This window comes from Plectropomus leopardus, chromosome 11 (genome assembly GCF_026936395.1).
Source record: "Plectropomus leopardus strain MGB_pleo_1.0 chromosome 11, ASM2693639v1, whole genome shotgun sequence".
Taxonomy (NCBI): Eukaryota; Metazoa; Chordata; class Actinopteri; order Perciformes; family Serranidae; genus Plectropomus; species Plectropomus leopardus.
The window spans coordinates 28,476,084-28,500,264 of NC_142186.1; the positions used below are offsets into that span (position 1 = coordinate 28,476,084).

Sequence of the window (24,181 nt, forward strand, 5' to 3'; positions counted from 1 at the left end):
CACCACAAATAAGTAAACGCTCCTTTTGTGTTGGAATGTGATGTTTCCACATTGCTGTTAAAAAAAAAACATAAAAAATGTATATAAGAAAGTCGCTATTTTACAAAAACTTTTTATACGCTATATTTGTAATTATTTTTATATCCCTCATTTGCATTTAATGTAACGTCATTTTTGAAAATGTCACGAATGTGCTCTGCTGAAATTCATATTACGTAGGAAATGTCATCATGTAGTTGTTGTGTAAACTAAGCTAGCTAAGGTTACATCCCCTGAACATACACACGTGTTGAAGCTGTCCGCTTATGTTAGAGCCTGTAGGACAATAGTAGTAACTGCCGAGAAACTACAAAACCCGAGGGGGATATGTGTGTGTTCACGGAAGACTTTGTTGATGCCGAGCCGCTTTAGCAGGTAAGAAGTCAGCTAAAGTAAACAGCTAACTCGGGTTAGCCGATGGACATATAACATCCACGAGTATGTAATGTTACAACACCTGGAGTTATATTGTAATAACAGAATAATCACAGTGGTGGAAGGTAACTAAGTACATTTACTCAAGTACTGTACCTAAGAACAATTCTGACATACTTCTACTTTATTTGAGTATTACAGTTTTATGCTTCCTTGTAGTTATACTGTCTTACCTCTGAGAGGTTAACACCGCACTTTTTACTTCATTCATTTATCCAACAATTTAAGATACATTCAGGTTCTTATTATTGATACTAAATATAATTAACCAGTGCATTATAATGTATTATTATAGATTAAGAAATTAATTAAAATTAGCTCTACCTTGAATAGCTACGATATGTGATGTGATGACACATTAGGGATTAGGGACTGTTCGTTACTTATGAGAAGGGAGGAGGTGGTGCCAAAAGGGGAAGGCATGTCAAATACATTTTTGAGCACTGGGGAGTGACTTATAGTTGTTTTGGGGTTTTGTTTTGTTTTTATTGTTGTTTTTTTATTTTTGGAAGACAGCTATAAATGGCTGTATTTTTTGAGGCACACGTTTTCTTAAAAATTACCAAAATTATACCATTGATCATATCCAGACTAACTGTATGAACAAAACAAAATCTGATTTTAAAATACCGATATTATCTGCATCTCATTTAAAGTGTTGCAGAAAATAAAATGTTTGCACTAACAAACCAGCAGACAGAACAAGAGTGAGAAATTTTGTCTTCAATGTTAAACTATCAAACATCAAAGGATACATTTTTAAAATTTAGTAACACATTTCCCCAGTCACTCAAAAAGGCTCAAGGGAATATATTTGAAGCTTCAGGAAGGGTCAGACAACAACAACAACAAAAAATGTTACTTCCTAGCCACCCCATTTCTTGAATAAATAAAGAACAGACCTTTAATGCAGCAATAATAATAATTCATATAGTATTTTATGTAATGACTAGAAAACTTTATGCTAATACTTTTACATGTTAGAGTATTCTTCCACTGTGGTATTGCTACTTTTGAATGGAAGATCTGAATATTTATTCCACCACTGACTAACTAAGTCAACATTTTCATATGAATGTAAAATAGCTCTTTAGCAAAAGAAGTTCATGATAAGTAACAAACAGACTAAATTGTGTTTAATGTCAAACTGTATATTTGTTCTTTTAGTAGACAGTATGAGTGGTCAAAGTCCTTCAGCCTCTAATGGCATCACTCCAGTCCAGCAGATGGCAGCGTCCTGCTCCGGAGCCATCCTCACATCTTTATTTGGTGAGAGACTAATCATCTGCCATGTGTTATCTCCTTTGAAGAACTGTTGTTTTTTTACTTGTTTTGGCTCGTGTAATGCAACATTACTGTTACAGTTTCTAATAACACATCAATTGTTTTCAGTCTACTTAAAAACACTTGAAACCCAAATCTCGGTTATTTTTGTGGCGTTAATGAAGCTGGTTGTCAAAAGGAATTATATAGTCTAAGAGATGTGTTCAAATGCTGATTAGCAGCTCCAAAATCTTAGACCTGAGAGGAAACAAACAAACAAAAGATTACTGCATTTGTAAACTGTTTTTGGAAAATCTAACCCAGAAGATAAACAGTAAGTGAACATGGATATGGTGAAAGATTCAGATCTACAGTTTGCACACAAAGACATCACATTTGGCAACATGTCTGCAATGCACCCAGTTTAACACATGGACGCTTATATGTTGAATTCTCCTTTTATTTTTTATGTTTTAGTTACACCTTTGGATGTTGTGAAGATCAGACTGCAAGCGCAGAAGAATCCCTTCCCCAAAGGTAAAAAGAATATCAGCTCTGTTGTCTTAATATTATGTTCAGTACAGCAAACATTAGGGATGATAATGATTAATCAATGATAGATTAATCCGTTGTTAAGAATTAAATAAAAAATGTTAAATTTAATTAATTTATGGATAGGCTTTGCAGTGCTGTCATAGCAAATGTAATATGTCGCTGTGAGCTTTGATTTAGGAAAAAACGCATTTGGTTTTGTTTTGTAAAAGCAAAGTTGTTGGATTTTTGTTGGGTTTGTTTTGTTTTAAACAAAGATTAATTGTTCATTTTACCAATATCCCATTAAGGAAAATGTTAACAGTTTCTTTTGGTTTGTTTGGGTTTTTTTTTTGCAATAACCCTTTAGGGAAATGCTTTGTCTACTGCAACGGACTCATGGATCACTTATGTGTGTGTGAAAACGGCAACTCCAAGGCCTGGTACAAAGCCCCTGGTCACTTCAATGGCACACTGGTAACCATTTCACCAATAACATGTCACAATTCACTCTCTCCTGAAATAAAATATAAAGGTTTAGAGTTTGTCAGACATGTGCTCTAGCTTGTTTGTCCTGACTGCCAAACGCTGACACTCTGCGTCTCTGCAGGATGCTTTCGTCAAGATAGTCCGCAATGAAGGAATAAAATCATTATGGAGCGGTCTACCTCCAACCCTGTGAGTGTGAAGTCTTCTGTTTTATTCCCCTGTTGCACTTCATCCTGCCTGCACTCCTCTTAGTGTGAGTTATTGAGCAAATGTGGTTGGTCGACAGTCGTTTAGCCCGTAGCTGATGCACTCATTAAGGGTGCTTTCCTTTGAAGATACACCAATTAGTGGCAAACCACCTCAGGTTTTCTCAAGGGCTGATTACCAAAGATTTATGTTAAGTGATGTCTTACTGGAATTTTCTTTAATAAATGTTCATTAATTTGTTGGTGTTGTATTTGTGGTTGACACTTTCCCTGCTTGGAATAATCTTGATGGCAGCATGATGTATGGATGTTTTCTGTATGTGTTATCTCCAGAGTCATGGCAGTCCCAGCGACAGTGATCTACTTCACGTGCTACGACCAGCTGTGTGCAGCGCTGAGGGCCCGGATGGGAAACCGCGCTCAGGAGGCTCCTCTTCTAGCAGGAGCTATCGCTAGAGGTGAGCCAGCTGCTATCACGCCAACAGAACTGATGCCAGCGCTGTTACACAGGGCGGCCACTTTTTTTGATGATTAAACTTAGCTTTTCTCTATTTATAGATTTCTTTATTCCACAGAACTTCTTGTTCTTCTTGGCATATTTTTTTTATCACTAATCTATTAATGTGTCCATATGTTACTGTATGATATAGCATGTGTGCACAGCAAGCTGTTTATACAAATTGCCCCCTGGTGGGATCAATAAAGTTGTCTGAATCTATTTGGTGAAAATGAATCTTTTGATTCATTAGAGTTCCTTTCAGCATGATTAATTTATTGCAGTGTTTTAATAATGCTGGTGGTTTAATTTCTAGATTAATCGTGAAGGGCAACCACCCATACTTCCTGCCCTACAGCCCTGAGTGTCTGTAATTTTATTGTACACTAGATTTAATTTTGAACACGTTTTGACCCTGACTTGGCTCGACTCTGTTTTTAATAACATTCTGCGAGCAGTTATTAAAAACAGAGTTTAAAAAAAGCACAGTTGATGAAGGTGACTTCAAATTAATAATAATTCATAAAGAGATCCACCACCTTTTTTAATTAAAATGCTCAAAATTTAATCGTTAAATGGTGTTTTTTGATAGTTTTTTTCTCTTGGGTGGTATGAATTTTTAATTTTTGCGTCTCTGTTTTCTCTGTGTGTGTCAGTGGGTTCAGCGTCAGTGATCAGCCCTCTGGAGCTGATCCGTACAAAGATGCAGTCTCGGAAACAGTCGTACAGGGAGCTGACAACCATCATCCGCTCTGCAGTGCAGACAGAGGGCTGGCTGTCTCTGTGGCGAGGTTTGGGGCCCACACTCTTCCGAGACGTGCCCTTCTCTGCCATGTACTGGTACAACTATGAGAGGGGCAAGAGCCTGCTGTGTGAATGGAACAACCTGAGAGAACCTACGTTTGCTATTACCTTCATATCTGGAGCGTTGTCTGGCTCTGTAAGTTCATCTGCCTCTTGTCTCCTCTGAAACTGCTCCGCATTCAGCTTTTCAACCTGTAGAAACAGAACTTTACAAAAAAATGCATAAGTTAACTGTGATCCAGTTATTAACACATATTTCCATTACTTTCAGTTTGCGGCCATTGTAACGTTACCTTTTGATGTCGTCAAAACGAGAAGGCAGGTGGAGCTGGGAGAGCTACAAGCAAGGAATTGTAATTATGACATTATTCTTCATTTCTATAATAACTAGGAAATGATTGCAAAAAAAAAGATTACAAACGTACATCAGTGGATTTCCAACCAGCTGTGTGTTTCACCCGAGGTTGTGCCGTTTCAGAAGGAAAGATTGTAGAGATTTTGCAGCCAGACATTGCCACAGTTTTCTTGTTCAGTAGATACCAAACTTTCCAAAGTCACTCAGTGTAAACATTTAATAGCCTCAATCAGGAGCTTCCACTAGCTGACACATATACACATATTTATATACATATATATACTGTCAGACAGCATGAAACTGTGTTTTTTTTCTACAGTAAAGCTGTAGTTAGTTTAATAAACTGTCATAACTGCTTACTACGACTACTCAATCAAACTGCTCACCACAGCTTTAAACCAGTTCAGTTAAACACATTTGGAACATGACAGGTGGTGTTGATGAATGGATAATTTGGGAATGTCCAGGCAGAGAAAGCTTTTGTGCATTATCAAAACTACATCTGTTGTGTTCAGTTTTTGGATGGAGTGAATCGGTCATTCGATGTCTTTGTCTCATCAGTGTCGTATCAGGTCTCGTCCTCCACCTTCACTGTGATGAGCAGGATTGTGGCGCAGCACGGTTTCACTGGACTGTTTGCAGGTAGATACATTTTGTCACATCCTGTGAATCATTATATCAGTATACATGGCATGTGATCTCTCCCCTTATCTGTTGTCTCTCTGCCAGGTTTCCTCCCAAGGGTCATCAAAGTGGCCCCGGCCTGCGCCATCATGATCAGCACTTACGAGTTTGGGAAAGCTTTTTTCCGCAAACACAACCAGGAGAGGATAGTCGGGCCACTGCAGACCAGCAACACCTGATAGTTTTCTAGTCATTTCCCTCCAAACCAAACAGCACTACAAATACTGTGATACTAAAGCAGGGGAGAAAAGGCTTGTTTTGCCAAATTAAAAACACAAGCAGAAATGGAAGTAGAAAAAATGAACTGCTTGACCCATTTCTGCACTACAAGATTCCTATTAAATTCCATATTAGTATTTATAAATGAATATTTTTTGATTTTATGTTCACTTTTACAAATCCTATGTGCATAAGAAGTTATATTTTGTTTTCTCAGCATTCAAATCACTTATGATGCATTGAACAGCCAGCAGATGGCAGCCACAGTTTTTCTAATATGTGATATGTGATAATGCGCACTGAAGTTCTTACATTAGAAATGAGAGAATGAGAGATTAATCTTTGTTATTCCTCTGTGTGTCAGTCAGAGTCAGCATTTCCTCCCCCGACGCTGAGAAACAACCTTTATGTTTTGCACTTTCTCTCCAGTCCTATAACCTGTGAAAACACGTGACAGAGAGACAAAAGCCCAAATTGTGCCATTTCAAAGCCATTCAAGTGGGGAAGAGAACGTGAACTTTTTGAAAATGTAATGTCTGAAATGTTAAATATACTTACCTATTAGTCTTTGGAAATTCCTGTCATTCACTGACTTTGTACAAGCTTCATCACATCTGTTCACTGTCGACAACAAACTCAAAAGTCACTGTCAAATTCTCACTGTTTGAGTTAGTGGAGTTTATTTAAAATGAAGGATAAAAAAGCAAACAAATCCAATAAAACATCTGCTGCATGTCTGTGCAAATGATTGCTGGAACGAGCTAAAGGCAAAGTCATGTGTTCAGTGTTGAGGTACACGGCTAGTCACCAATTTTTAAAAAAAATTTACACTATATAACGATATTCTGCAAATACACTCAATCTCAAAAATATCTGTTGCAAGATATTATTTACCAGGTCCAAACACAGATCATTATTCAAAGTTTTAGGTGCAATCTATTTGTGTGACTAGCCATTAAAATACTGCATTGAATAATTAAGGAATAATAATCTGTGTATAGTAATGCTTAAAGGGAAACCCCAAAATCAAAAACATTTTTTTCTCTTACCTGTAGTGCTGTGTATCAATCTGGATTTTTTAGGTGCAGAAATCTCTGCAGCCAATATCTCCAAAAATCAGCAACTCGCACCTAAACAATCTAGATAGATAAATAGCTCTAACTGTCCCTTAACCTTAAAGTAGTGAACGGTAATTATTAATTGTAGGGATCATTACCTGAGAACAAAACCATGTGACACTGCATCATACACAACATTGAACACTGATAAACAAAAAGAGAGAAAAGTGCAAAAATATTTTCGGCATTTGACATAATGTGACAAACGTGGCAGTACATTCATCATAAATCAAAGAGACCACTAGATTAAAATAAAAAAATCAGTGGCAGCAGAATTAGCACAGACGAGATTAAAAGACCTTTCCAAATGATTCATAGTGACAAGAGACTAAACACCGACTGGCTTTCAATATTTCGTGTTTTCTCAAAACTTTGATCTACAATTAGTATTTTCAGCATGCTATTATTTCCTGGGAAACCTTTCAGTTCTTGCTTTCTAATCTTTTGATTTATTTCCCATAAAGGAAAAAAAACTATGTCCCACAGATAAAAACATCAACAAAACAAAGAATTTAAACGCATATTGAGAGGTAAAGTCCCTCTTCTTCAACCATCAACCACACTTGGACCTTATTTTGGGAAAAAATATATGTGCAGTATTAAATAGCGGGAAACAAATCATTTCTTGATCCCATTTAAATAGTGCCAATGTGATGTTTGTCAATTTAAACGATAATTTAGTAAGTCAAGAAAACTGTTGGAAATATAAAATTGTGAAAATACATATTTAGAAAGATTACACCCCCAAAAATCGTGCAAGTGACATCATAAACTTTTTTTTTCGCTGAAGCTTCAGTGCCTGTGTTTTTCGTTCCGGGATGCACTCAAGAAGCATAGCTGCCGCTCTCGACATTGCCAGATTTATAGTGATTTTCAACTCTTTCATGATATTTTCCCTCAATTTTGAAGAACAAACGCCCTTGTCGGTGTCTGTGATATAAATTTTGCAAGACAAGAAATCACTGAGTACTAAACTTAATGATGCTAACAAACAAACTACGACACACTGCAACTTTCTATGTATCTATCTTTTAAATGGACAAACTTCATATGTGTAAATCATGGCACAATTCAAACAGGATCAAAAAATTATTTGTCTCTTGCCGACTACCATGACTATTTTTTTAAATGAGGCCCTAGAAGTGAAGGACTTTACCTCTCTATGAATGAAGTAACAGCAGGAGAGAGTCAGTGGTCGTTTCAGCTGAATTGTACATTTATCGGACGTTATTCAGTCTGATGGAGCTGCTCTTTTGAGTATTAACCCTTTGAAAGTGTAAGAATATCCCCTGAAAATTAGAAAAAACAACAAAGAACATTGAGTAAAATCAACAGAAAACAAGGAAATTACCTAAAAAGATCTTTAAAATAATAATAATCATTTAGGAAAAAAAACTTTAAACATATAATTATACATTGAGTTTATGGACATATGTTCCTTTTTTTTTTAAATAGATTTCCAAATCTACTGATTTCATGCAATTTTGGGAAGGCACTCATAGCCTCTTTTCGCATGTTTTCAAAAGAAAGCAAACCAATATTTGCTCGTGGTTTAAGTAGTTTAAGTACTTGTGAAGATGTCAGAAGGCAGCACAAGAAAAGTGATGTCAATCCAGGTTTCAAAGGGTTAACACAATTCAAAGATCATGCTACACCAGATTCACAACTCGCAAACCTGGCTTCCATCTGTTAAAGCTCCACACACAGAACGTAAATGTCTACAGATCAGAGAGCCTGTTTACACCCGGTATTAACGTGTTTAGTGATCCAAAACAAGTGGACAGCGAAGACACGTCCCCATCAACACCTGCTTCTGTCCCTAATCGTCAGCTGGCCGCTTGTGTTCAGATTTAGTTCGTGCCTACGTCACATACTCTATAAAGTCTAAAGGCATCTACACTCTCGTTAGCTTGCTGATCAGTCACGTCAGTGGTTGTGTCGATACAGCTGGAGATATCGCTGTTGGCAGAATTCAACAAATCTCCTTCAACAGGGCAAACTGATGGACGGTCACACAACACTGTTCAACACTTTGTGTTTACACAAAGATCCCACTATAAAACTGCTACAAAGTCCCGTCTTTACACCATCTTTGCATTTTTGCACAGAATAGAACAGCAACGGCATCATGCTGCCCCAGTGTTTGATTTTAGACAGCATGCTGGCATCCCGGAAGCAATATAGGCATGACAGGCAGGACATAAAACAATATTATTGGCCTGTAGTGTGACATATATGCCACAACAGCACTTTATAAACAGTGACAATGGGGTAATGTGACCTCACTGTTTTCCAAATTTTCGGGCATTTACGGCCTTTGTTTATCGTCTATGAGTTAGCTACTAACTGCTGCTAGTTACTTTTAAAATCTCCTAGCCGTCTGTCTCACAAGGCCGGATTCCAGTAACCTCAAATTGCACACATTGAAACTGCCAATATAAAATACACCTGATGGAAAGACGTCAAATTTAGAAAAAAGGTCCCATTTATCGCATAAAAGGTTTTTAACCTCGCACGATTAAAAAGAAGCCATATTTTGCAAAACTGCAATGGAAACACTTTTTTTAGGCTTTTATAGGTTACATGATAAAGGATCTGGTTCCCTCGGGCATGATGCAGCAGGCGCCACAAGAGGAGTTATTGCATCACATAGCTCATCGAAAGTTATGCGGATCATCCGGAAGTTTTAAATCAACAACTCCTCTTTGAAATAACGGACTATCACCTCCCAAAAATCTCTCATATGTGGCCACTCTCACATATAAGGGGCTTGCCTTTCCATTATCAATCACGTAACACGCCTACGTCACCTTGGATATGAAATAATGGCGGCTAGTGCAGTGGCTGCAATATCAATAAACCTGCTAATGTTTTGAACATCCATCGCCATGCTTCTTCAAATGTTATCGCATAACATCACTCAGTGTAAACAGTCATCTCGCAATTATGTTTCATCGACATTTCGAAAACATTGCTTAATTTTTGCGCAAATCTGTAATAACACATTGTCAGAGCATCATATTTGTCGGGTCAATGGGTCCGTCATGACGGCTGTCCATTTACACACTGATTCGCCACTACTACTAACCCCGTCCCTCCATTCAGTGTTCGTACCTCTTAAAAAGAACTGCAAGGCGGCACAACATCACCAAATTCCTGATTTGAACAGGCCATGTAAGAGGGTCTTGTCAGGGATCAGGATGCACTCATGTTTACACTACAAAAGCTGTTTGGTCAAATGCATCCCAGACTTCTTCTGTAAGTGGTTTGAATAATCAGATCAAAATGTTACGCTTGTTTTTAGTGCTGTCCACAAGTGATCAGATCACCCAAAGACGCATGTTAATATCAGGTGTAAACAAGATCAGAATCACCTACATGTAGAGAGTTCCTGGATTGTCTGGCCCCGGTGGTGATCTGTTTTATTTTTAGCTCTCCGTTCCCTATGAAGGAGTGAATCCTGGACTGCTGATCTCTGTTGCAGGACTTGCCAAACACTCGCTGGACTTCAGGCTGGCCAGAGACTTGTAGCTTGCGACTGAAGTCAGGGAGCCGCACAGACCCCTCAGAGACGGCGTTTCCTCTTTACCTGAGAGACAAGACACACTCGATAAATTCTCACGTCAGAGTGGAGACCCTCCTGGACATCTGCGCTTGCTTGCAGAGGGAGACATACCTTGGTGCGGCCAGTGTGTGCCGCTCGGCCTTCCCTCCAGACTCAGTGTGTGTGCCGGTTCAAGAGACGTCTGGGAGAGGCTCATGTCCGCAGACAGCTGCTCCAGACTTTGGAAACTCTTCCTGCAAAGAGACGACTGGAGATCAGTGACAATCGTACACAACTATGTAACTTTAAAAGATATTTGCATGTCCCAGATTCACAAAACACTCAATTTACCTAATAAGTTTTATCATCATAAATCAAATACACTTTTTTTTTAATTGTGTCAGACAAAAACAGTCTCATCTCTGGACTGTGAAATTGCTTCATCAAGGCTCTTTATTTTTCAACAAATTGTCAGTTTATTGATATAGATAAACAATCTCTACTCCATGGCTGTAAAGTTGTTCAGTATGTTTTCAAAACAGTTAAATAATTCACTATAAATAACTGAGATTCATCAATAATAAAAATAATGATTAGTTAGAAGCTGGAGGACGTAAACGCAGACACATACTCTTCCCACTGTCCCGTGCTCTTCCTGTACAGCAGCGTGTCCAAGGCAACGGCGTTGGCATCCAAGACGACGGGAGACGGCCACTGATTGGTCAGATGGGCTGTCAGCTCTTGTCTGGAGCGCAAATCATTGTTCTTCAGCACCGTCCTAAGGACAACAACCGTCCAGAGTTGGAGACAATTTATTGACTGAATAAACTCTTGAACTAAAAAGAGGAAGAAGTCGATCGATGCACTTTTGAACATAATCTGGACTGTCAAGCTCCGGCAGCGCTGGTTTGTTCCGGGTTCTGGTCGGATCGCTGAACGCAGCTGTCAGAAAGTCCAGGTCAACTTGACCTGCACAAATGTAATCACTTAATATAAGAGAACATAAAAAGCTTTGAGTGGCAGTTACTGCTAACCTTTTTTCTGTTTATCTACCTATTTATTCTTCTTAAATACATGAAGCGAGTAAACAATGGTAAGATTTTGCAAAAACTACACACTCAGTCAAAAAGTTTAAAAAAAGACCAACGATATTATATACTGATACCAATGTTTAAAATAACAATTTGGCCGATACCGATGTTTCTATATTGTTGTTTTTTGTTTTTATTTATTTTTCCTTTGTGCCAGGGAAACAAAGAAATTTACAGTCTAAAAAATAAATGTTCTGTTGTTAAAGTTATTAATTCTCTCATCAAACATACATAATACATCACAATATATAATACATAATTCACCACAAATCCCTCTCTAATATCTGTTTTATATTGCTGTGAAAATGTCAACAAATGTTTCTCGCCAAAAGCAAAATTTTACAAGATTGCATTGAAGACATCATGAGAATGTTATTCATTACCTTCACCTGATGCTTATTTTTACTGAATAGAGCTTGAATGTTTCACAACATAACTCAATGCAACCTCCATCAGATAACATTTACAACCACGTCTGTCACTTTTTCTTTAAAAATCAAACCCAACACTGATTTGTTGTGTTATCTCCCGTTACCTCTGATTGAAGTTTTAACTGCAGACTCCAACTTTAAATTCTCTCTGATTCAGTGTCATTTCTCTGACCGCAGTCACTGAGTCATCACACTGCAGTTTAATTTCCAGAAATTCTGACACACAAATCCTCCTGACAGACTTTGCAGCTGAAACTAATCAAACACAGAAAAGGTTTTTCACTAATTAGAACATTAATTTAAAGACACAAACGCGGACGCAGCTTTTCCCGTCCGCTGAAAGCAACTATTGATTAAACAAAACACAAATAGCAAACCACCTCCAACCTGCAGACTTCCTGCAGAGTCCTGAATGTCAAACTCACAGCTGGATTCTGCTGAAAAGTCCTCCACCTCCTCATCAGCGACCTCACATGCACTGACGGACAAATACACACACACACACAAACACAGAAGCAGGTTGAACTCACAGTTGGTCCTGCAGCTCCAGGACGATGTACTCCAGCTGTTCCTTCTCCAGTGTGTGGGAGAGGTGTGTGTCTGCAAGGGTCTGCTGAAGAGCTTTGTTATGAGACACGGCCTCTGACAGCTGGGCTTCTCGTAGACGCACCAGCTCCTCCAGGTAACCCTGAGACAAACACACACACACGCACACATACGCACACACACACACACGCACGCACACACACTCGGTTTGTCATCTTTAATGTTGTATGAGAAGTTTGTTTTTGGACTCAAAAAAAATAAATAAATAACCAGAAACCAAGCAGCTCCATGATCCTGAATAAACCACAGAGGGAAGCAACATTACTGATATTCAAGACATAACATCAAGCTTAACAAAACATTCAAACAACTTTATTAACCCCACTAGGGGAAAGAAGTTAAGAGCAGCATGTTAAGACTACAAATACACGCACAAAAACACACACAGCAGCATTCACAATATACAACAAGGCAAGTGCACCAGGAGCCAAAGAATCGGGATATGAATAAAGTGCCAGTGGTTAATATAATGCACAATATAACAGTACAATATAAATCATACTGTATGCAGGTATAAAACACCTACAGGGAATGTTAAAGTCTGTAACCTTTTACAGTTCAAAAGTAATCTTACCATCCAATTTGTTTATCCCTAAAAAAAAGAAAATTACACACAAACACACACACACAGACTACCTTCTGCTCCAGCGCCATCCGGTACTTCTGCTCAAAGCGTTTGCACTTGCTGACCAGGTTGCTCTGCTCGGTGAAGATGGAGGCAGCGGTGGCCGTTTTGTCGGGGGTGCTGCTCTCACTGCCGCTGCTCCCCAGAGTCCTCATCTCCTCCTCGTCGCTGCTGATGCTGTCTGCACTGCACAGGGAGCCAGCACTGAGTATCATATGAGCCAGCAGGCAAACAGCAGGTCTTAGGGCCAAATCCCTCTGACAAAAAGCATTTGGCCACCAAAGAATCAGTCTCACTTTTTATAGTTAAAGGAAAAGTTCACACTGAATCGAAACTACATATTTTTCCTTTTACCTGTGGTGCTTTTTATCAGTCTAGATTGTTTTAGTCTAGATCATAAATTAGCACTTCAGGTAAGAGGAAAAAATATCTTTATTTCTATTTTGGTTTGATTTATCCCTTTAAATGTGTTTACATGATTTGTTGCAAATCTGATGTAGAAAACGATTTAAGTCAGAATAAAAATGACTTTGACTGTACAGCACACTGATGATGAACTGTGTGAGCTCACATACTTCTGAGTGAACTTCAGGTAAGGCGTGTAGTCGATCACGGCGGGGCAGCTGCCGTCCAGACCCTCTCCTTTAAGACAGAAGCTGAGACAGGAGGAAAAATTAAACCGCCGTCTCTTCTTTTACCAGATTTACACAAACTTAAACTGTAACATGCTAAGTGTAATAAAGCAGGCAAATACTCATGCAAACACACATCTAGGTCCTAAATATTATAGAACATTTAATTGGAGATCCATTTCTATTTCAGTCAAAACTTTGCCAAAAATGTGCTCCAAAAACACTACACACTGACGGAGCAGCAGGAGACCAAAAGTAGTCACAATAAGAAACAGCGGACTGTGGTTAGTACCTGAAGTCAATGGTGTTTAGTCCGATGAGCGTGTCTGCTAACAGCCCCGCCTCCTCTCCTAATATAATGGCTCCATCCTCGTAAAACCTCCTGCAGCCAACACATGTGAGCACGTTATCGGCATTAATTCAGCTCCTCTAGACTGCGTGAGATGACTGGGATTTGAATAAAAATTGGAGCAGAAAGATGCAGCTGTGACACGTGAGAATTAATCTACATGATCCTGCAGTATGCTTTCGAAATACTTTTTATATGATCACTGGAATAACCGTCTTGTGGTTGTATCCCTCCGCTAAGTAGTCAAACTGCGTTTCGAGTTTATGTCCATGTCTGTGAAAACATGGATGCTTCACACGCGTCTTTTACTCGGCAGCAAAGAAAGTCTATACAACCAGCACAGTTTTAAGGTGGACACCCGAGATGAGGGTCACCAATTCTGTCTCCCCTTCTGTTCCTGAGATATGATGTTGAGTAATGGCCAGAAAAGTGTTTTATTGAGAATATTCTGCCGTCACAGTGAAGCTGACCTTTGACCTTGTGGATATAAAACGTCATGATTTCATCATTAGACATTTGTGTGAAATTTCGGAATGATTTGTTTTCTTAGGGATTTTTTTTGGCTTCTGCCTTTAATGAAGATGGGAAAGCTTAAGTGTTAAAGGAGGAGAGAGAGGGGATGACATACAGGCCAGAATCGAACCCGCGGCCACTGCGGCGAAGACACAGCGTCTGTCCATGGGGGCGCCCGCTCGACTAACTGAGCTACAGGTCACCTCGAGCATATGAGTTTTGAATTATGGCCAAACACATGTTTAATGAGGTCATATTGAGACCAGCAGAAAAAATCAGTTCATTCTTTCGTCTAAGTTTGTGCCAACTTTTAAACGATTCCCTCAAAGTGTTCTTAAAAATATTGCGTTCACAAGAATGAGATAGACAAGGTCACAGTGACCTTGACCTTTGTCCTATGACCCCTAAAATCAAATCAGTTCATCATTGACTCCAAGAGGATATTTGCGCCAAAAGAAATTCCCCTAAGATGCTCTTGAGATATTGCGTTCATGAGAATGAGACAGACGGGCGTCTGGAGGGACAATCGAAAACATAACTCTTTGGGCCACGGCTAACGCCGCTGCAGAGGCATAAAAATGTCATGACTGCAGTGTAGGGCAAACAGTGTGCAGAGTTTATGAGCAGCACATTATAACCTGGTGGTTTTGAAGTCTCTCAGTGCAGATGAGATGTATTCTGATAATCTTTTCTCCATCAGGACCACTCTGATCCACGCCCTGCCCTGCAGAGACAGACACAGGTAACAGTGAGCCGTTAGTGACGCGTTAAGAGTTCATGACCTGGTGTGTGTGTGTGTGTGCATGTATGTATGTCTGTGTGTGTGTGTGTGTGTGTGTGTGTGTGTGTGTGTGTGTGTCTTGTTCTCACCTACGGCCTGACTGTAGAACATTAGCTCCTATTGTTTGTTCTCTCAGCGTAAGTCTGAGTCACGTTTTATGTGCATGAGTGTTCTTAACTCTTTTTTTGTTCCCTTTGTTCCTTTTCTGAGGGGATAATATGCTGCAATAACAAACCTTTCATTGTGCATTGTGTGTGCGCTGCCGGTCAGAAAATTTTGAACTCACAGTAGCAGATGTAGTCTTGTGTATATAAAAACTGGTATTTCATCTATCATTGATTTTTTGGCTAAATAACATACTTAAAAAAAAAATCAGAGATTTAAGTTATTTTCTGTCCTGCTGCCTCAGCTAATTAAATCAGATCCCAAGAGACAGTTTTTATCCTCACTTTAGCTCTCGATGATCGCACGTTCTCCATGCTCTCGATGCTCCGGATGCAATTATGAGGGACTTTACCGCAGGCGGCTTTTACATAATCCCAGAAACTCCGAGGACTCTCATAACCAAACCAAGTCGTCTGACCTGAGAGAAAAAGAGACAGGAACAGAGATTTAAAAAGCTTGAATCTGCATTTATAATGCTCTCCTGTATTGTTATACAAATGGCAATGGATGACAGTTGCAGTGGTTTTTTTTACGCATAAATTTCATTAAAGTGAAATAAATTATGCAATTATTGAACTCTAAAAAATGTGAAGAGTCCAACTTTGTGGGAGTGGAGACTTCAAAAAGCGCTCTTTAGCAGCCCAGTATTTACACTATAGTCAAAGAATAATAACAATATACTGTGTTTTACAATGAGAGTATTTTCCACCAGGGCTCCTACTTCACAACAATCTCAATAACTGGAAAAGTGATGCCTGACATTACCTAAACTTGTGTAATAAACCGATGAGTCACTGCAATTTCACATTGATATTTTGCACAAAGGCTGAGAACCGTTGTTACATATCATCCCTCTATTTCTCTTTCAATGTTCCCTGTCACTCCCTTACAGAGCATTGAGTAAATTCAGAATGCAACACAAATAATATTGCATTCTGCAAGTTTAACTATTAGGCTACGCGTATGTTTAGGGGTTTATTCCCTGCACAAGAAGGGGGTCGCTTACGTGTTTTTACCTTTGAGTCGATGACTGAGGATGTGCTCCAGGATGGAAACAAAGTTAACGAACTCTGGAGACGTGTCGTCTATTGTCTCGAAACAGGAGCGGTCCAGCAGAGTCTTCACTGAAAACCTGAACACAACAGAAGACGCACACACTGGTATTAAAATCAGTTATTGAGCCTGAAGCTTGAAGCTAATGGCTCCAGATTTCTCCTTAGTTATTAAAGTCCACACAAATATAAACAACACGTTGGCTTTGAACACAAAGAAATAAAACAATTTGCAAGAATAAACATAAACAGCACTTCAAAATAAAAGCACTGTCCTGGAAATTCACTTTTTACAAACTTGACACGTTCAAGAGTCATTTGCAGCCCGTTCAAAATGGACCCGCGCTGCATCGGCTGGGAATCACAACTTAAAGTTCAGCTTCACCAAAGCATGAAGCATTATAGGCATCCACTGAGAAGGAGGATCCAATGATAAGATGCTCGGTCCCACTCTCTACATAGATATAAAAGACTCAGATCTAAGATAACGAAAACAAAACAATCCTTATTTTCAGGTGATGGTACACTAATATTATTAATATTACACTCCACTCTGCTAACATGTCCCCCTAAATCCTACACACTGTTAACAGCTGACAACCAACCAATTCATTGTTGCCGCTCTAGCATGAACACTACTTGATGTCTCTGGTGACAGCAGGGGAAAAGGCTGTGACATGTTGCTACAGCAGAGTGGAGAAAGCTCCGATCAAGGCGTTTGGTGTTAGCGATACGGGGTGATAAGTTACGGCTTGGAGGTAAAACGGTTGTATGCATTAAAACTGTATGCATTTCAAAAAGGAAAACAAGTTGCTGCAACTGTTCTGTGATGGTTTATGAGGCTTTGATTAACATCCTTTGATGAAAACAGTTATAATGTGCTGCCCACTGTGACAGTCATGTGCACCGACCAGCTCCGTCTAATCTGGTTTCAACTAATTAGACAGGAAGGAGAGTTAATGGGCAAGGCTGCAATCGTGTGTAGTGTGTGTAGTGTGTGTAGTGTGTGTGTGTGTGTGTGTGTGTGTGTGTGTGTGTGTTGTCCAAATTCTGCCAAATTGTGTGTGTAGCCCTTAACGTCAGCTAAATAATCTGACTACATCTCTCTCTATCTCGTTGCTTAGCAGCAGGATGACCACAGAGCGAGTGCTTCCTGTGAAAGAGCAGGAAAGCAAAAGTATCTCAGCTCACATCCCTGAATAAGTGCAGGTTTTAATGACGTTTTAATTGACTTAAAATGTGAAACACTGAAATAAACTGTAACAGAAAAAACACATGTAAAATATTCTGCTGTTGATAACAACTAATGAGTGAGGGTTCAAAGTTTTAACCCAATCACCCCAAAAACATGCTGGCATTAAACATATCTGCAAACCACAGGTATGTCCTGTTTGCATGTTATTATTTAGTGGATATATTGAAAGTATATGCTGAAACTTTATGTTTAAAAAATGCTGTGGTTAACATGTGGTTCAGTCACAAAAAAACATGGTTTTGGTTAGAAAAAGATCATGTTCACTCCCCAATGGAAAAGCAGCTGTCTTAGCTAAAAAAACATGGATTTTCGTACCACTGTCACTACTAGAAAAACAGCAATGGTTCACTAAAAGCACCCACCTCAGGGGACAAAAAAGCTGCTGGAAAACAGTAACAGGTCTTTAAAACACCCACATTTAGGGGCTGAAAAAGCTGCTGGTAAAACAGCGACTGGTCCCTAAAAACGTCCACTTTGGGGGCTGAATTAAAAACTGAAAATCTGATTGTTTTTGTCTTTCTACATTGTAAAAAAAAAAAAAAGAGAAAGGAACAAATGGTTCACTTAACCAACAATGACTATGTGACTGTTGCTAGTAAGTGAAACCAAATCAGGGAAAAAAAACAAAAAGTAGGGACTGAATAAAGTCCCTTTTGGGTCAGACAATCTGAGACCAGAACTTCCACAAAACCTGTCCACCCACACCGCTGATTCAACTTAACGCTGCATTCATACGTAACATCTGAGGTTGTTTTCAACATGAAAAGTCAGTCACACACACAGTATCGCTCACTGAGGTGGTTGAAGTTTTGAAAACCCTGTTGCTAGGCGACCAACAACAATAATCAATGTTTCTTTCTTCAAAACATGGTGAATGATCCGTTTTCTGCACGTCAATGTTTGTGTTTCTGAATGAGAGAAGTTCCCGACGTGACACGATGGACACGAGATGTGACAACTCCCGAACACTGAGCCATCTCAGAACGGCCACAAACACAGCATCTGAGGATTTGTTTTCCTAAAGAGATGTTAATCAATCATATTTCATTCAGAAAATTGTGTGGTTGGATAAATAACTTCACACAGCCTCTAAAAAACACTGCAGCTCTTCTCTTCAGCCTTCAGTCTATAAAAACTTTCCCTCAGTACTTAATAAAAACCTTTTTACTGCTGACTGAAGCTGTGTTTTATGATGGCTGATGATGATGATTACATGATGGAATCTGTCCTCTGATCTCCATTAACCCTTTGAAAGCTAAGCAAATTGGCTTTATTTCCTTTAAAAAAAATAAAATTAAAAAAAGGAGAATATTAATGAACACTAGCTCCCCAGCTAACTTGGGTGCATTTAGATTTTTTTTAATATACACTGTCTATTCTTAAATAAATGAATTACAAATTAAATAAATTATAAAGCAACCACAGAAATTATCCCAAAATTTGTAAAATGTACAAGAAAATTACCTGAAAATTAGTTTTAAAAAAAAATAGGCAAAGATGGGTATGGTGCTTAAAAAATATAATAATTCTGAAACATAATTTTAAATATGTAGTTATGATAACTATAAATGTAGTTTTTCCTATTTTTTTTAAATATTCTTTTTTTGGCTTTTTGCTTTTATTTGATAGGACAGCTTAAGCATGAAAGGGAAAAAGAAAGAGGGGGAAACAAGCAGCAAAGGGCCGATGCAGGAATCGAACCTGCAGCCGCTGCAGCGAGGACATAGCCTTTGCACATGGAGTGCCCGCTCTACCAACTGCTTTTGGGCGCCCATTTAGCTAACTAGAAAGTCAACTCTGGTGCAATCAGTTTGTGGCGTGAAAGAAAACGAACCAACAACAGGATTTTATAGCAGATGTGTGATTTTAACATAATTTTAAAAGCTAAACTATGAATAAATCCTTCTGCTGATCCTTAAATCTGTCTGTGACATTATAATTGAGCTGTATGAGACCATGTACATAAACTATTTGGGCTAATCAGTTGGTAACCATAGAGACACATCTAAACGTCAGCATGGGTATTTTCCCTGATTAATAGGTCAAGGCTGTGAAAACGGCTGCGAGGTGGGTGGAGATAGAAACAGAGAACTAATCTGCATATTCATAGATACGTGCATAATTAAAAAGAGATGCATTTAAGATATTTAAAGGCATTAAGCAATTTTTTCATGGAAAATACTCCATGTTCTTTCTCTTTTTTCAATACAATTGAGTTCTGAAAACAAATATTTTCAGTAGCGGGTGTGTTTTGTTGACAGCTACAAAAGAGTCTCTGCTTTCCTCTCACGCTCACTTCCAGCAGCGATCTACACTTTTTCTTACAGCTGAAATCACCTAACAAGCAGCGAACTCACGCTGTGCAGACAAGCACTGTTCAGACACAAGCGAAACTGAAATTCTGGTGATAATCCTACAGTTTCAAAGGAGGTGTAGAAAATGATGAATAAGACATCCACAATTTGCATGCCAAACATTTCTGTCAGTGTTTAACATCGTGGTTTAAATATAATGAGCTGCAACAAGTCAATGCAGATTATACAGAATATGTTGATGGGGCTCGGATCCGCTTTAATCTGCCTGAATAATCATGTTTTTTTATGAAATGTCAGAAAAATACTATAAAATGACAATTCCAAATGTGACATTCACATAGTTTGTTTTGTCCAAACAGCAGTCAAATACGCAAGGATCTGATAATTACTATCATTTATATTAGTGATGCACTATATTTTGGCTGATGACTGATATTGATAAATCCTTTTTCCCCAACAAATTTTAGTGACCATCAAGTCTCTTATGTAGTGGAATTAAGATTATATTATTCATACTCTTATCGTGATGGTCCACCAGCAGATGGAGGCATGAAATACAAGGCTTTTTAATGTATGTAATATTTATTAACTGTACTTTGACTTAGGGTTGCTTTTTTGTACATGTTCTCTTTGTCAGTTAAAAAAAATATTGGTGTGTGATATCAGCAGAAATCAGCATGTTGGCTGATCACAGTATTTCCTTTTAAAGTCATTATCTGCCAATACTGATGACGTGCCGATATTATCGTATATGCATAATATATATATCAAAGAAAATCGTCAAATCTTTTACATTTGAGAGGCTGGGAACTGGCCGAACTCAAGCTGCTACAGTCATTAACCAAATGCCCGTCTCCCAAGCTGCTGCCTGCCTTCATCCCAGGGACACACTCCACAATCTGTACATTTACATGAAGTTAGAAAAAAAATCTAATTATTAGTCCGACTAAAACTGGACATTCAAAACATGTGTAAACATGTTAGTCCGACTGAAATCATACTAAAAAACCCACTAACACCTGCAAACAGTGAGAATGTGTACCATCAGCAGTCACACCCGGGTCAAATGAATAAATGAATGAAACCTTTATTGTCCCTTAGGGCATTTGTTTTGCACCGAGAGCATAAAAACATAAACAACAGCAGACATCAACATCCATACTCTGGATGACTCTGCTGTGGACACGGGTTTTTATCGCCTCCGGCTCCGATCGGCATTGATGGGAACACAACATCCGAGGTGAACGCAGTAATTTCAGCTTTGTAACAAGCGAGATGCAATGAGGTGCCCTCACTAATTACCATCCATCTCCTCCTAAGCAGCTAAAACACCGATACAAATACATCTGCACCGAGTTTGAAAGAGAGACTGAATAAGTAAGAGATGTAGATAGATATATGTTTTTTAAAATCCTGCTTGTTTTGGCGTTTTCCAGATTTCCTACTCCAGCTTTAAACCAACGCAACAGGAAACAAAAGAAGGAAAATGTATTCAAGAAGTTCATTTTCTCCTTCTGTTTTGTTCTGTCCTCCTTCAACTCCAGCAATATTTAATCTGCTCATTAATTTTGCCAATCCGTCATCTTCTCTCCCGCCTCCGCTTGTGCCAATCAGCGAGTCGATGGCTGGTGCGGGGGCAGAAAGAGCCGGGAACAGGACCAGAGTGGTCAGCAAGCAGCACCTGCGTCTAATTTCCCTCCCTTTACAATCTGTTCAAAGTGACGTTAATGGAGGCGGACGCACCAGGCACAGTCACACACGACAACACCTGAAACCTAAAAAATACTTTTGTTCTTTTGCAAATGGAGCAGACATCAGCTGGAGCAGGTGGCGTGTTATCAGTTTGGAGCTGTTACTCCTTCTGGGTGCCAAAATAAAAAAAATACGCCTCCATAACTTCGCTTGTCTCTGACCTTTTCTGCTCTTGTGTCTGAAACGCACCACAGGGACCGTCAGTCAGTAACTGACATGTGCCAGCAGCTCGGGGACGACCACAGATCAATACTCAGAGCGCTTTTCACTTCAGCTGACAAAGAGAGGAGGAAAAAACAGGCAGGCGACATGTGTGCACACACCTCAGCATCCATCCATTCATCTGTCAGCCGCGCTCCATATTTATTATCAAACCTTTCATTCATGAATGCAACCAGCAGCAACTTGAAGGAAACAATAATGTTAACACTGGCTGCGATATGAATGTTTATGCTTGCTCTGCTTATATCTATCTATATCTATATCTAATCTATTTAACCGCTTGACACCTGAGAAAATTAGTTAGATTAAAAAAAAAAAAAAAAAAACATGGGGAAAAAGGCAATAACCAACTTGGCAAGACACATAAAATTGCGAGAAATTAGAGAAAAATGTGACCTAAATGACCTAAAAATATAAAACTATATTTACAATTAAAATAAAATAAAAATGCAACTTGTATTTTCTTGTATTTTTATTGTTTATTTTTCTGTAATTTTCTTGCAACGTTTTACAGATTTCTTGTTTTGTTTTTTTTTTTGCACCAATTTGCAAGCTGAAAAGTGAAGAAAAGTGATGTCACTCCACATTAAAGTATTGTTACATATTTGCACTGCAACATAAAAAAAATCATTAAAAACATTATTTTTCAAATTGATTTTGATTGCTAATCCTACATTTTTATTGGGTGTGGGGTTCGTGATTGGAGAATTTGGACTCCTGACCTGAGTTTCACTATTAAATCCTGGGATTATTTTACACTGAATTGATTTTATGGGTAATTAAAAGTCAAATGTGATTGCATGAATGTTTAATGGGAGCGTGTGTAGGCTGCTTGTAGTGGGTGTATTTGTGTGTGAGTGAATGAAAAAGACAAACCACACATGATAGAGGCATTTACCTGAGGTCAGCGAGCTGATATTGAAAAATCGTTTAATATTTAATGCATCTCTTCAAGCGCACACATAATGACTTTCTGCTATGTTCATTTAAAGTCAGAATTTTAAATACGGATCCAGCTCCACGAGCTAACCTCAAACAAACGCCTCTGAAGTGATTAATAAACAAATCTGCCGTCAGACGCTGTTTCATCGTGAGATCAGAGAACAGCGGAGGGTTTCCCACCTGCACACCGTGAGCAGGTTCTTCCTCTCCACCGCGGCGCTCCTGCCCGCTCCCCGCTTGCGGATGAGATGCAGCCCCACGCCGAGCGACGCCATCCCCGGCCCGTGTCCGTCCGTCCGTCCGTGGCTGCGGGCGGAGGCGGTGTAGAGTCCCGCTCCGCTCACTCTGCTGCAGGGCAGGACCGGCAGTCTCCGTCACCCCGAAGGAAACACACGCTGCTCAGCTGCAGGAGGGGCTGAAGCAGCGACACAAAGCCCGATCAAGTCACCTGTAATACGACTTCCGTCTGGAGCCTTCAGAGTAAAAGCTCCTAGATTATGGCCTCTGCTTCTGACCCAATATTCGAAATAAAAAATATATAAATAACTATTCCTCTTGTTATACTCATACACAAACTAAAGTCTGTTCCCAAAAATGAGATTAACCGTCAAAGATTGGACTAAATTTTTAAAATATATGATCTGTCAGAGTGCCACATAAAGGTCCAGTGTGTCTGATATTGATGGGATACCACATCATACCATAAGGTATGGTACAGTACGGGAAGGTACGGTGCGGTACGGTACGATATGATATGATGCCATACGATATGATATAGGAAAATTTATCTTGGACTCAGATGCTGCGCCCATAAATGCCCTTACATGTCAATCATAAGCTGTACCAATAAATAAATAAATAAATAAATTGCACATAATTTAAATTGCACAATCAAAATAGGCTATTGCACATTCATTGCACATAACACACATTGCTATTAAAGATTTCAAGAAAGTAAAATGGGGCAGTTAACAAATGTAATTGTTAAAAAGATTACTGAGTAAATGCTCATAGCAGGATATCTTGTAGGCTAATTTTCACATTTAAATAACGGTTTTACTTTAACATAGAAATACCTATCTATTTCAAGCCTGTAAGGTTGTGTCACTCGTCATATCTACATGGAAGTTTCTCGCCATAGGTCATTCTGTTATTCTTTTACTAAATTTTAAAGTTCTAACAAGCACTACATTTGGACTACTTTTATTTTGAAGGCAGATTTGTCCAACCGGTAGTACGAGTCTGACAGTGGAGAGGATCCTGAATG

At 39.0% G+C, this 24,181-nt stretch overlaps 2 protein-coding genes across 2 annotated transcripts; one reads left to right on the plus strand and one right to left on the minus strand.

The window, feature by feature from the left end:
- The first annotated feature begins 207 nt into the window (after positions 1-207).
- slc25a40 (solute carrier family 25 member 40) lies at positions 208-6,254 on the plus strand. Its single transcript, XM_042490902.2, has 10 exons — positions 208-414; positions 1,642-1,743; positions 2,215-2,274; positions 2,639-2,745; positions 2,879-2,946; positions 3,297-3,421; positions 4,116-4,399; positions 4,535-4,616; positions 5,180-5,260; positions 5,348-6,254. Exons 2-10 carry the CDS (start codon positions 1,650-1,652, stop codon positions 5,479-5,481), a joined length of 1,035 nt encoding a protein of 344 aa, XP_042346836.1. The 5' UTR covers positions 208-414; positions 1,642-1,649; the 3' UTR covers positions 5,482-6,254.
- Positions 6,176-23,339, minus strand: rundc3b (RUN domain containing 3b). Its single transcript, XM_042490350.2, has 11 exons — positions 23,095-23,339; positions 16,393-16,508; positions 15,661-15,794; positions 15,069-15,154; positions 13,861-13,950; positions 13,512-13,592; positions 12,948-13,122; positions 12,236-12,393; positions 10,815-10,961; positions 10,316-10,437; positions 6,176-10,228 (listed from the first exon to the last, which is right to left on the minus strand). The coding sequence occupies exons 1-11, from the start codon at positions 23,187-23,189 to the stop codon at positions 10,083-10,085; spliced, it is 1,350 nt and encodes a 449-aa protein (XP_042346284.1). The 5' UTR covers positions 23,190-23,339; the 3' UTR covers positions 6,176-10,082.
- Positions 23,340-24,181: the final 842 nt, after the last annotated feature.